Below are 13160 nucleotides of genomic sequence, written 5' to 3'. Positions count from 1 at the left end.
AAATTTTATAAAAATGGAAGCACACAGTATACACTCTTCTTTTGTTTGGCTTCTTTGCTTGCATGATTATCTTGAGATTCATCATGTTGTTATGTGTACTAGTTTATTTCATTTTATCGCTGACTGATATTCTGTTGTATGGGTTAATACAACTGGTGTATCCATTCATCTGTGAATGGACATTTGGGTTGTCTCCAGTTTCTAATTTTGTTGGTTATTACAGAGAAAACTGTAACGAACATTTGTATGCAAGTCTTTGTGCTGACATGTTATCCTCATTTCTCTTGGGTCAATACCTAGGAGCGGAATGTTTAGATCATATGGTAGCTGTATGCTTGGCTTTAAAGAAATTGCCAAACTGTTTTTACGAAGTGGTTGTACCATTTTACATTCGCACCAGCAGCTTGTGAGAGCTCCACTTCTTGCCAACACTTGATATGGTCAATCTTGTCAATTTTAGCCATTCTAGTGGTTGAGTAGTGTTTTCTCATTGTGACTAATTTGATTTGCATTCCCTTCGTGACTAATGATGTTGAGCATCTTTTCATGTGCTTATTCCAAGCTACCCATTTTTAAATACTCCCTTGTAATAGGGCTAACCTTAAGTTTGGGCAAAGGAAACAGTGTTACATGACAGGTACCATGAAAGAATCTCATTTACCATTTGGCTATGAAATTCTTGACTGACTTGAAATTCCCACACCTGAGAGATAAAGTTACTCTTTTGAGTTAAGAGAACCAATATAAGGAGCACTTTAAAAAAAAAAAAATGTTTATTCATTTTTGAGAGACAGAGACAGAGCGCAAGCAGGGAGGGACAGAGGGAAAGAGAGAGACACAGAACCTGAAGCACACGGGGCTCAAACCCACGAACCAGGAGATCATGGCCTGAACCGAAGTCGGACACTTAACCCACTGAGCCACCCAGGCACCCCAGGAGCACTTTCTAAAAAAAGAGTTTTTGAGGGAAAATGCCTGTGTGAAGGGACAGCCTTGGACACCACCATCTCCCCCATTCTCTTCCATTAGAACAGATGGTTTTCTAGATCCCCTACAGGTTTCAGAAAGTGTGAAGACTGTGATTTGAGGGAGTGGCAGAGTGGCTGTAGTGCTTAGAGGATACAGAGAGGAGGGAAGAGGGGATAAAGACATGCAAAAAGATTTGAACTGGCAAGCCAGATAACACACCCTGCCTGGTAAGCCCTGGGGGTATCCAGGGGGTTTATGGTCAGGTGGGTGATACTGAGAGAAGAGAAGTGTGAACAATGAAGTCAATAGAACAACTTCTATTCTCAGTTTTCTCTTCTACAAACTAGATCCCTTCAACTTTGGGCTTTTGTTCCTCCTCTCCCCAGCTCTCCCTTTGGGCTTCTGATGACAAAAGGAAAAAGTCGTCTGTGCCCTGTTGGCAGCCACAGCTCCACTTCCTTGCCCACCTCCACACCCAGAATCTTTAATGGCCCTCTGTTTCCTTGACAACACAGCATAGTGGTTAAGAGTTAAGGCTCTGGAGCCCAACGCCTGGGTTCGACAATTATTGTCAATTAATTAATTACTGCTATACCCTTTATTAGCTGTATGATTGTGGGCAAGTTGCTTAATCTTGTTATACCTCAGTTTCCCTATATAAAAGTAAAGGTGAGACTATTAACCTTCCTTAGAGAGTTGTGAGAATTAAATGAATTTATGTTTTTAAAATGTTTAGAACATTGCCTGGTAGGTTTTAAGCTCTAATAAATGTTAGCTATTAATTTAAACTCCTTGGACCCACTTTCAAGATGCCTGCTAATTTGGCCTCTGTCCATCTACTGTTCTATGCCTTTACTTCCTATCTATTTCATTTGAGTTTTGCTGGTTTCCTCACTGAATCATGAATCTATGCATAACTCCAGGTGGTTTCCATTGCCCCGGCAGGTCCTTAACAATTCAAATCCTACCCAGTCATCAAAGATCACTTCAAATCCCATCTCTTCTATTACCTCTTCTTTATTATTTCCTTAGTTCGAATCAACTACCTTCCCATCTGAATTCATTGTACCACAGAATGTAGGGGATAACTGCACACTCATCACTCCTTCATGTGAATCAGTTGTGTCTCCCTAATAGCCTGTGAGCATCCTGGGGGCAGAAATAATATCGGATACTGCTGAGCTGTCTTTCAATGGAGTGAATACATTGCTTGTACTCCATTTCAAGCATGTGTAAAGAGATTCGGCATAGGCCACCGAAGAGGGTGTGAAGAATTCATCGCTTTAGTAACAGATCATTTAGGGGCGGGATGCCGGCTTCTTTCCTATCTGTGCCATCCTCCAAAGGGTCCAGACGATCCTCCTAAGATCCCGACGACCCCCACTTCACTTCTGAACCGAGAAAGCAGGACACATCTTACCCACTTATATTTGTCAAATAAATTCCATCTTTAATCATTTCCTCCTCTTTCCATTTTCCAAGAGAAAATATCATTAGATCTTTGAATCTCTCATAGGTAGTGATCGCGTGTTCCTCTCTCAATTCTTTCCTCTGAAAAGTCTAAATCCTTAAGTTTTCTACTGATCATCAGGACCCCTATAACGTCGACAGTTGTTGGGGTGATTTCAGGAGTAGGTGGAGTACAACAGTTTGCGGATCATAACTGGGACTGGAAAAATGGACAAAGAGCCCCCACAGAGGTCTAGATTGCAGAAGCTTTGCCCAGAACCCTTATTCCGTGATCATTTCAGTCCAGGACTGCAGCCTTATCTGACTCTGTTTAAATGGCATTATTTCACATGTCTGCTGGTGACCACTGTTTCCTTCCATGATTCTTTATGTTCTTCTCTGCCAGCCTCTATGCCCACATCATTTCCAACCCAATCATGGGGTTGCTGGCCACGTTACTGAATGCAAAGCCACAGAACAAAGAGCCCACTCCAAATGAGTGGGGCTAGGAGGGTTCCCGAGGAAAGAGGAACCCCAGCATCCGAGGGGAAGAGGTGCAGCTTTTCTAAGTCCGGCAGGAAGGCTCGGGCATCCTCCAAAGCCGCCTGAGCTGCCACAGTGAAGTTCGGGTCACCAGAGATCAAAACATCAAAGACACAGGAGTGGAAATAAGCATCTTCAACTGGCAGCCCTTCCTTACACAGCCGTCTGGCGGTGTCAATGGTCAGAGCTCCCCGGCGGCTGCGCTCTGAGCGAGAGAGTCGCTGACTTGGGGGGCACCCCCCAACACAGAGCTGCAGGTCTTGCTCAGCTGAGAAGGCCCGGGCCACGTCCTCTGCTACCTTGATGGAGAAGGAGAGCTGCCCAGCTGTCTGCCGGATGATTATAGTTGTGCCAATATAGGCGGCTCGGATCTCCACGTGGTTCCCAGGGTTAGCAGTTCCAATGGACAGACTGGACCCCCCGGGTCGGTCACCTCCATTGATAGAGCCATCTTCAAAGGCTGCTGGAAGATTGTCCACCTCAGCCTGGTAGACCTTCTGATCAATGCATTCCTGCATGTTCTTAAATATAATGGTGAGCTGTGAGGGCAAGAGGGAAAACAGTTCATTTTGGGCTGAGTGCTCCCATCCCTCGGCAGTCAGGCCTCACCCACAGTCAGGGACTTGATCTCGGCAGAGACTCGAGGCTTGTCGTAGCCCTCGCTCACTCTGATCCCTTCTCTGGTACTCCAGTATTGCCCCATCCCTGCTCAACCCCTCCCCCTCCTTTTGGCCTCAATCTCAGCAACTCAGAAGACAAGGTTTCCCTTCTGTAACTTCTCAACCTAGGGCTCCTCAGCTCTCCTCTCAACGTTCTCTTGTGTCTTCTGCATTTGAGTGAAACTCCCAGCGAAGGAAAGTGACTTAAGGAAAGAGTGCTTGGGGCGGGGGGGGGGGGGGGGGGGGGGGGGGGGGGGGGCAGGAGATGCAGGGGAGGTGGAGGAGGAAAGGGAATAGCGAGCATTGCTGTGCCACAGTTGGGGGTGGGAGGGAGTGGTACCGTGGGCGACCATGAGAGGGTCTGGAGTTGCTGCTGAGTCCCTGACCTTCCGGGTGGCGGTGGCGTTGGCCCCCGATGCCACGGGGGAGCTGGTGGCCTGGACAAAAAGGAAGTCATTATCCAGCAGGGGCCAAGCTCCTTGGACACGGCACGTGTGAAAGTGGTGGTGAAAGCTGCGCACGTGGGGGTCCCCGAAGGAGGCGCAATGCAAGAAGCCCGGGGGACGGCCGTGCAGCCGGGAAAACTGGCCTTCATAGTCACAGGGGTCCGGGGCTGGGGGGCCGGAGGAGCGGGCGGGGCCTGCGCCTGGAAGGGCGGGGCCGCGGGCCGGGGGCGGGGCCGTGGGGCCCTGGCGGGAGCAGTTGTGCTGGATCATCAGGTCTTCGATCCCGTGCACCGCCGAATGGAAGGCCAGGTCCCCGCGGCAGGTGCGGGCGGTGCGCCGGGTGCAGAGAGCGTAGGAGCGGAGGGCTCGACAGAGGCCGCCGGAGCCCACCCCTCCACCTCGGCCCCCTCCTCCTGCTCCTCCTCGCAGGGCTCCCGGTGACCTCCCACCTCTAAGGCTCAGGGTGGACGATACATACTCAGCATTGCAGCGGAGGATCTTGCATTGAGAATGAGCTGAGGACAAAGGCAGAGGACTGTGAGACGGCCCCCGGATCCCCCCGTAACTCTCCCCAAACTGGTGAAGGGGATTCCAGCTGTTTCTAAAACCCAACTGATCTCCAGCCCCCAGCCCCCTAGTCCTGTGTTCACTCAGTCTTGCTAAAAACGTGTGAGCCCGTCAGATCTCTTCCCCCTGTGGATTAAGCGCTTTTCCAGGGCTCTTCCCCAAGGCGAATGGGAAATTAAAAAAATATCTGCTTGAGAGTCCGGCGAGTGACTGGAACCCCCCAGCGCCCGTCCTTTCTCCTCACACGGGGTCACCTGCCCACCCTTGCACAGCAGCGGACCCTCCAGGTTCCCCAGCCCTTCCCTAGCCCTTCCTTACCATGTCCACAGAGGAGCAGCAGGAGGGTGAGAGTGCTTAGAGTTGGGGGGCTGCCATGGGGGGACCGGCCTGGATCCCCCATACCTATCCGGCCAGGTCCCCCCAGGCTCCGGCTCTTTCCAGCTGATGACCCTCCTACCTAGTGAATTTTGACCGGACTTCCTGTAAGGGACTGAAAAAAGAAATTTGGTCGGGCATGGGAAGAGAGAAGAGTTGAAGGTCATTCAGGATGATGTGCAGAGAATCTGGGAAGATCAGGTAAAGGACTAGCGGCTGGAGTTTGGGGAGAATGGGGCTCCCCAAACGGTATGTGTGGCTGTGAAGCCTCTGTGCCCTGCTCTTGTGGCCACTTTCAGGTCCCTTATGCAATACCCTGAGGTGGGGGTGGAAGGAAGGTTGACTAGACTGCTGGGGCGGGGGGGGGGGGGGGGGGGGCGGGTAGAGCAGAGTCCACTGTATTGCCCCACGCTAAGCTATCAAACAGCAGAAGTGTCAAAAATAGAGGGATCGTGAGGATGGAACAGACTCCAGTCGTCCCAGTGGGCTCCTCAATAAAATTAGGATCTGGAAATACTTCAGAAACATACCTCTTATTTGCCCCTCCCCATCTGGGGAGGGGGAGCACCCTCCAGGGGTCACTCATTTCTCTTCCTCCTTTGTGTCAGAAGTTTTTGCAAGGAGTGAGGGTGGTATACGCACATCTCTCTCTCTGGAACATCAGTATTCGGATGAAAAGGGACCGATCTCTTTCATCAACTGAGCTGAGACTATATAAAATCCTCTCTCATGGAATAGTGGGATGCAAACCAAGCATGCAAATCAATATTTGTTTGTGCTGAGTCCACAGTTCTTGTATATATATATATATATATATATATATATATATATATTTTTTTTTTTTTTTTTTTTTTTTTTTTTTTTTTTTTTTTTTTACTTTTCCAAACCTGACTGAAGAACCACTCTTTTCATTAATCTTCTCCCTGCAGAAGTTCTCAGGCCTCTGATGAGGACAGGCCTTGGGGAGGGGCTGAGTTTCTCCTGCCAAACTCCCCTTTCTCGGGGTAAGGATGTGGACTGAGGTAGGAGTCATGCAGGAGGGAGAAGAGGATGGTGAGACTACAGTGTGGGCATAAATAATTTACAAGAATAGCCCCCAGCCTCGGAAGGCCGATGTGAAGGGCACTGTGGAGTAGAAGCAGGGTAGAAGGGTATCAGTGACTAATCATCTGAGGCTAAATTTGGCTTTGGTGAGAAAACCACAGAATAGGGGATATGGGAAACTCCTAAAACTTCATCAGAAGTCTGAGGCTACAGGGTAAGGAAGGAGCTAAAACAGGCAGAGGAGAGGTGGAAGACTAAACTTCAAGAGGCCAGTGGGCAGCAGCCAGAAAGAAATAAGACAGGAGGAGAAATGGAGACAGGCACCTTGGTATGAAAGAGATCCTAGCTTCTGGCCCAGAGACATTCAAGTAGGTGTTGCAATTTTATGAAAGCCTAACTTCATTCCAAAAGCTTATTAAAGGAATTGCAATTTCATTTTGACTTACTGTTTCCAGGGGTCAAACATTACTCTGATATCCAATCCTCCAGCCATGACTGCCTACTCTGTCCGTCAGCTCCGGCCAGGGGTTCCCCCGTCTCTTTCTCCATGTCTCCCCCAGGTCCCCAGACCGGCTGCAATCTCACTGAGGTCAGGGAACCAGAGAAGGTTTGGTGTGGGGGGAAGGTGGAGTAAATGGCTGGCCAGAGTACTGGACAGCTGAGCGGGGGAGGGAGGTGGCTACTGAGTTGACTGTTTTAAAAATAGCTAAGTCCAAAATCCCAGGAACGTTAGTGGGGGTAGGGTATGGGGTGGGGGGAGAGTAGGAGGATTAGAAAGAATATGGAGTATAGGGTGCCAAGTGGGGAAGGGGGGGAGAGAAATATCATAGGCAAGTCAGATATCCACTTGCAGGTTATGTGACTCTAGTCACTGCCTACTCCAGGCAGCCCTCCAGCATTCTCAGTAACGAGTTCCCGGCCTTTAAAAACTAGAGTGAGAAATTACATACCTTTCTTTCACCACCCTCATCTCTGCTATATTGAATATTGCATTTAGTTTCTACAGAACATATCTAGGAGGTAGCTGCCTTTAAATGAGGTCGATAGCAGAGGCAGTTCACAGCCCCTCCCCCTCTGCGCAGAGTATTTCAGAAGGACGAAAAAAGCCAGCTGTCCAGAGAAGAAATCTGAGCTCTGAGTTGCTTAGGACGAGGGTTTGTTTCAGTCGACTGGTCCAGATCCTTGCAGCTGTCTATCCCCCCGACCTCCTCCATTTCATTCCCTTAGTTTATATAGCAATGCCGCTTCCCTCCCTCTCACTGATACAAGCACAAAACGTAAGCTCCTGAGTTGTTAGGGGAGGAGGCTAACATAGGCAAAGAGGGCAAGAAGGAATAGGGATAGAATTTTTTGAGGATTACTGATCGACAGGGGAGGGGGACTTGGACAGAGAAACTGAGAGAAAAAGAGATTCAGAAAGATACTTTTGTGGAGTAACATAATCTTGTGACCTTTTAAGATATTGCAACCAAGGATTTAGCCATGTCATATTTTTGCAGCCCTAGGCATCTGGGGTCACCATCTCTTATACTTGCCAAGCGAAGTGAACACAAAGGCCGTCCAAATAGTGCTACTAAGGCATTTGATTAATTGATTTTGCATCTAATTCAGCATCTAGAGATCTACACAGTATTCTCTTTTTTATGCAGATATTTCTTTATTATTATTATTTTAAGTTTATTTTTGAGAGAGACAGACAGTGTGAGCAGGGGAGGGGCAAAGAGAGAGAAAGAGAGAGAGAGGGAGAGAATCCCAAGCAGGCTTCACGATGCCAGCACAGAGCCCAATGTGGGGCTTGAACTCATGAAACCATGAGCTCATGACCCAGGCTGAAAACAAGAGTCCGATGCTTAACCAACTGAACCACCCAGGTGCCCCTTTGCATATATTTCTGAAAAATTTAGATTTCTCTCAACTACATGAGTCCCTAGCACAAGGATTGCATTACAAAAATGTAAAATGTCCCCAACCAAACTATTCAAGTGATTTTAAAACACAATCATTTGTGACATCCCAAGTGGGATCCACTCTAAGGACAAAAAGAAATGCAAAAAGATTTTCAAGTAGTGATATTGTTGGTGGCAGTGTTGATATTGTTATTCTGCAACTATCACGGGTGAACTGTGGAATAAAACAAACAAGTATTAATGACAGTGTCTTTGTGAACCAGGAGTTTTGGTGTAGGATAAAGAGATACAGATTTATCATTGATGAAGTTAAATAAGAATTCTGTAATTCTGAATTTAAATTGGAAATATAACTGTGAGCTCAAGGCATATTCTATCCTAAAACATTTCCTAGCTTTATGGTGAAAAGGCCTAGAAACAGTAACCCAGTAGCAATGACACCCCTACATTTGAACTGAGCTTTCTAAACACCATTTCGCACTGAAAGGAACTCCTTAGGGAAATGGATGATTTCAGGTATCGTCCAAGATAAGCAAGGAAGCCTTCAAAAACTATTAGGATTGGGGGCGCCTGGGTGGCTCAGTCGGCTAAGTGTCTGACTTCAGCTCAGGTCATGATCTCATGGTTCATGGGCCTGAGCCCCATGTCGGGCTCTGTGCAGACAGCCCAGAGCCTGAAGCCTGCTTCTGATTCTGTGTCTCCCTCTCTCTCTGGCCCTCCCCTGCTCATGCTCTGTCTCACTCTCTCTCAAAAATAAATAAACATTAAAAAATTTTTTTTCTTTAACTATTAGGATTGTATCAAAAGGACTCAGAAGCAACTAGAGTAGGTCCCACTGGCCAAAGATGGGACAATTTGAGTGTCAAAATGGATACTATTTGCATATTTGATATGTTCAACCATCATATTTGTAGCAAATATGTTTAAATCAATGAGTTCCCAATGATACTTAAAAACACAAACTCATTATCGGAGAATTCTAGGGCTCAACTCAGTATTTTGAAAACTGCTAGTAACTGGAAAGAACCAAGAATTCATCCTGTTTTTCCCGTGGGAATTCAAGATGAGGGGGAAATTTCTCTTTGTAGAAGTTTTCCAGCGAATAAATGAAGAAGGAATGGCATAATTACAAAATCACCATTTGGAATGAATGTATCTAGGCAATGATCAACAATTCAGCATGAAAGGAGAGACAAACATTATGTCCTCCAGAGCATGGGTGGAGTACAAAATGCCACCTATTGAAGCAGCCTTGCAAAAAAAAAAAAGCCCTTTCAGTCTGAATCTGATCTAGTGTAAAGATAACTACTAATTCACAGGGAATACAGGAGATATAAATGATACCTCTGAGGCGCAAATCCAGATTGTGGGAATACTCTGAAGGAAAATTACTTCGGCTTTCTAACAAGTTGAAGAAGAACGAAAAAGAAAAGGAGAGAGAACTCATGTATTAAAAGAGACTTAAGAGGCATCAAACAGTTGCAGAGTGTAGATTTTATTGGATTCTAATTCAAGAAAGCAAATAAACAAAAATTATGAGACAATTGGGGAAATTTGAAGGCTAATGAACAGTTAATGGATACTTGATTTATAAAGTCGTCTGTGTGATAAGCAGTACTTTTAAAAAAGCAAGTGCTTATCTTTTATAGTTACATCTTGAAATATTTGCGGATGAAATGATAAGATAGCTGGAATGCTTATAGGTCGGGAGAAGTGATAAAATGAGATTGAAACATGAATTGATAATTGTTCAAAGTGGGTGGTGGATACTCAGGTATTCATTATACCAGACTCTTTCTTTTTGTAAATGTTTGAAAATTTCCATAATAAAGCTTTAAAAAATTTTTTTTAATGTTTATTCATTTTTGAGAGACAGCCAGCAGAGGAGGGGCAGAGAGAGAGGGGGACACAGAATCTGAAGCAGAATCTGATCTGACAGCTCAGAGTCTTGACTCAGGGCTAGAACTCACCGACCAGACCACGAGATCATGACCTGAGCTGAAGTCAGATGTTTAACCGACTGAGCCACCCATGTGCCCCCATAATAGAACTTTAAAGTCAGAAATTATCTGTAAGCCCATTGAGTGTGTGTGTGTGTGTGTGTGTGTGTGTGTGTGTGTGTACTCAGTTGGTACTGGAGCAATTTGACCATCATCCTTGTCAAAGCCTATTGACCAAACACCACCCAGAACAAACCTGTAGTCAAAAAAGTTGGGCTTACATGGCTTGCTGCAGCAAGGTAAGAGTGCTGCTGTTATTATGGGATGGGCCTCTTCTAGAGTTCCAGCCTCTGTTGGATAACCTTTTTTTTTTTTTTTTTTAAACGCTTATTTTTCGAGAGACGGAGAGAGACAGCGAATGGGGAAGGGGCAGAGAAAGAGAGGGAGACACAGAATCCCGAAGCAAGCTTCAGGCTCTGAGCATAGAGCCCGACGTGGGGCTAGAACTCAGGGAGCAGACCGTGAGATCATGACTTGAGCCAAAGTCAGATGTTTAACCAACTGAGCCACGCAGGCGCCCCGGGATAATTCTTAACTACAGTTTAGCCTAGTGAGGGCCAATTTGGGATTGAATATTGTCAAGACACAGAGGCATTTCAGTAATTGGGTATCTAAATTTTTACACTTCAATTAATATCCAAGTCTGTATTGCACGATCCTTGTGTGTTAGGAAGTAACTGCAACCAGAAAGGAAGTAGAACCAGTTGGATAACAGCTACTAATTTGCATATTCTATGTACTGGGATGAAAAACCCACCTGTGGCCAAGAGGTGAGCACCCTTTTGAAAGCACAGACAAGGTTAAATGACAGGAGAAACACAGCAAGAAGCTGTGGGTTTTAAAATAAAGGAGAAGACTTGGAAATGGGTACAGAGTATTGTCACGAGACACATTAAAATGGACCTACCTGGACAAATGTACCCATCATAGTAGAAATGGTTTAAATATTTTTGAACATCTGCTGGTGCCACATGCTATGCTGAGTGATCTGATGATAGTATTTCGAATCCTTACAACAACACTGAAAGGCAAATTTTATCCCTGTTTTATAGAAGACGAAGCTCAGAGAGACCATCTTGTCCAAAGTTGCCTAATTCAAGTCCAGATTTTTCTGACTCAGAAGTCAATATTCTTTGCATGATAGCGTCTTCTGTGGGTTCACAGGTGGCTGAACTTAGATGGAGAAAAGGAAAAAAAGAAAAGATACAGATTGAGACAAGATGCAAGAAATAGTTGACCAGAGAAAACAGTCCTAGATCTTCAAAGTTGAGTGCGGGCCAAGAGAATGAGCCCCTCACTGAGTGGTAAGAAGAGAGACAGGCTGGCCTCCAGCTTTTATATACCTAAGGAGTTAAACAAAATTCTAGTGTGTTTAAACACATTGAAACTTCTTAACTTCTAGCAGTGTGCTGAAAACATAGAAGTTAATCATTTGACAGCCTCTTTTATTTTGTGTCAAATGAAAGAAACAACTAGGAAACAAGTTTTTTGTTGTTGTTGTTTTTTTTGCGTAACAAGATACTGTTTCAAAATTCATTTCAAATAATCTCAGGGATGGTCACTAGGTATTCAGTTATAGTATAAGGGCCTACTTGAGGAAAGGGCCTTCACCGTAGAGGAAAAGTTTGCCTTTTTTGTCAGCTTGATGCTTTTCTTTCTTTCTTTCTTTCTTTCTTTCTTTCTTTCTTTCTTTCTTTCTTTCTTCATAAGTTTTCTTTTAAGAGGCAGTGAGAATTATATAACTTGTTTTCTTTCTGTTTCTCTTTTTGTTTTAACTGTTTAGAGAAGTTCAGAGGAAAATATAATGCTCATAGTATTTATATAAATTTGGGGTTTTGTTATATAGTTTGTCTTTTTTTATAGCTTTTGAATTTTCTATTTTTATGTTACTTGTTGTTTGTTATGTTTGTTTTTGGTTACATGTGAGGCACTGTTTACCTTTTTGCAAGTCTCTTTAAATCTCTTTTGGATAAATTAAGTTAGAATAAAAGCAAATCAAATATTTTTGGAAGTGGGAATTTAAATTTAAGTTAAATAAAAAAGCATTCATTTTTCATAGCTTGGAATTCTGCCGTGTTACTCATTTGGAACTATTATGTAAAGACATACTCTTTACTTTGTAAAGAATACTTTATCTACACATTTGGTGTTTTCATCAATTCCTGGAAAGGTGAAGAAAGCAGAGCTTGTGTTTCCCTGCATTAAGAACAGAGCTCCAAAAATAAAATGCTTCTCAAATCAACGATTGCAGGCTGATGCAGCAAAAGATGGGTTTCTTTCGGATGAGTTTGTTAAGATGCTGGCAAGTGTGAGATTATTTTTGGATTGAGAGTTTATAAATTGGTGGCTCCTCCTTTGAAGGGATCACAAACTCCTTTTGAAATCTAATGAGACATATAAGCCCCATCCCCAGAAAAATGCTCCAATGTGTGCTTTGACATATTAACTACAATTTCTTAGGGGTACATAAGCCTCCTACTAGGGGGCTGGGACAGACCTGACTCCTCTTTACTGTGAAAGCACTGAAGCTGGGCCACCAGGCTTCACGGAGGAGCTACCCCTTTCCTGTGGACAGTGGTGAGAGCAAGGTGGGCACTTGAATGAGGCTGTCAATAGCCAGCTCAAAACAGTAATAAAACCATCGGCAAACAGATCCTGCTCTTCTGACTCTAAGAGAGTGATTCACGGCGGCCTTGAAGCAGTTCTGTTCTGGCCATCAAGTAGTTCTGAAAAATACTTGAGACTATCCATAACAGTATAGGCCCTTCCAGACTTAGTTTGGTTTATTTGGTTTATATTAATTTGTATCTTGAGGTCTTGTAGAGGGGGAAATGCTCTATTAACTATTTGGATAAGAACTGAATTCTGTCACCATAAAGCGTTTTTATGCTTTGTGTTTCCTTATCTTCAGGTGAAGAATTAGACACATTATTAAGAAACATTCTTTTTTACAGTGGCCTCGATGTTTGTGGAGCCTGCCATCAGTGGCTCCTGGCCTCCTGGGAGCTGCAGATCTTCTAGCATCTGAAAAAAGGAATATTCTCCTGATTGTGAAGGTGCATGTGAGTAACTGGCAAGGGTAGAACAGAGGGTGAAAATAATGAGAGAGGGGCGCCTGGCTGGTTCAGTTGGTTAAGCATCCAGCTCTTGATTTCAGCTCAGGTCATGATGTCACCGTCCATGAGATCATGAGATCATGAG

At 44.8% G+C, this 13160-nt stretch overlaps 1 protein-coding gene across 4 annotated transcripts; it reads right to left on the bottom strand.

Annotated features, from left to right (window-relative positions):
- Positions 1 to 765: 765 nt before the first annotated feature.
- HJV (hemojuvelin BMP co-receptor) lies at positions 766 to 6681 on the bottom strand. 4 transcript variants are annotated; one of them, XM_053890307.1, is made up of 5 exons: positions 6499 to 6681; positions 4952 to 5123; positions 4545 to 4581; positions 3961 to 4057; positions 766 to 3500 (listed from the first exon to the last, which is right to left on the bottom strand). In XM_053890307.1, exons 2-5 carry the CDS (start codon positions 5031 to 5033, stop codon positions 2874 to 2876), a joined length of 843 nt encoding a protein of 280 aa, XP_053746282.1. In that variant the 5' UTR covers positions 5034 to 5123; positions 6499 to 6681; the 3' UTR covers positions 766 to 2873. The 4 variants fall into 4 exon arrangements, with proteins under 4 accessions (XP_053746282.1, XP_053746280.1, XP_019292114.2 ...); XM_053890305.1 differs by adding an exon at positions 5539 to 5660 and having other exon boundaries at positions 4007 to 4581; positions 6499 to 6680; XM_019436569.2 differs by having other exon boundaries at positions 4007 to 4581; positions 6499 to 6679.
- Between the last annotated feature and the right edge of the window lie 6479 nt (positions 6682 to 13160).

Source organism: Panthera pardus, unplaced genomic scaffold (genome assembly GCF_024362965.1).
Source record: "Panthera pardus isolate Hobbes unplaced genomic scaffold, ASM2436296v1 HiC_scaffold_11, whole genome shotgun sequence".
Classification (NCBI taxonomy): Eukaryota; Metazoa; Chordata; class Mammalia; order Carnivora; family Felidae; genus Panthera; species Panthera pardus.
This window is presented reverse-complemented; position numbering and strand designations above follow the sequence as displayed.

Bases quoted from the DNA above. Each gene is read 5' to 3' on its own strand.
- HJV (XM_053890305.1), bottom strand. From the start codon at position 5,033: ATGGGGGATCCAGGCCGGTCCCCCCATGGCAGCCCCCCAACTCTAAGC. The intron at 4,582-4,951 runs GTAAGGAAGGGC...CTTTGTCCTCAG, and splicing joins GCTGCTCCTCTGTGGACATG to CTCATTCTCAATGCAAGATC. The intron at 3,501-4,006 runs GTCAGGGACTCA...TTGCCCTCACAG, and splicing joins ACGCCACCGCCACCCGGAAG to CTCACCATTATATTTAAGAA.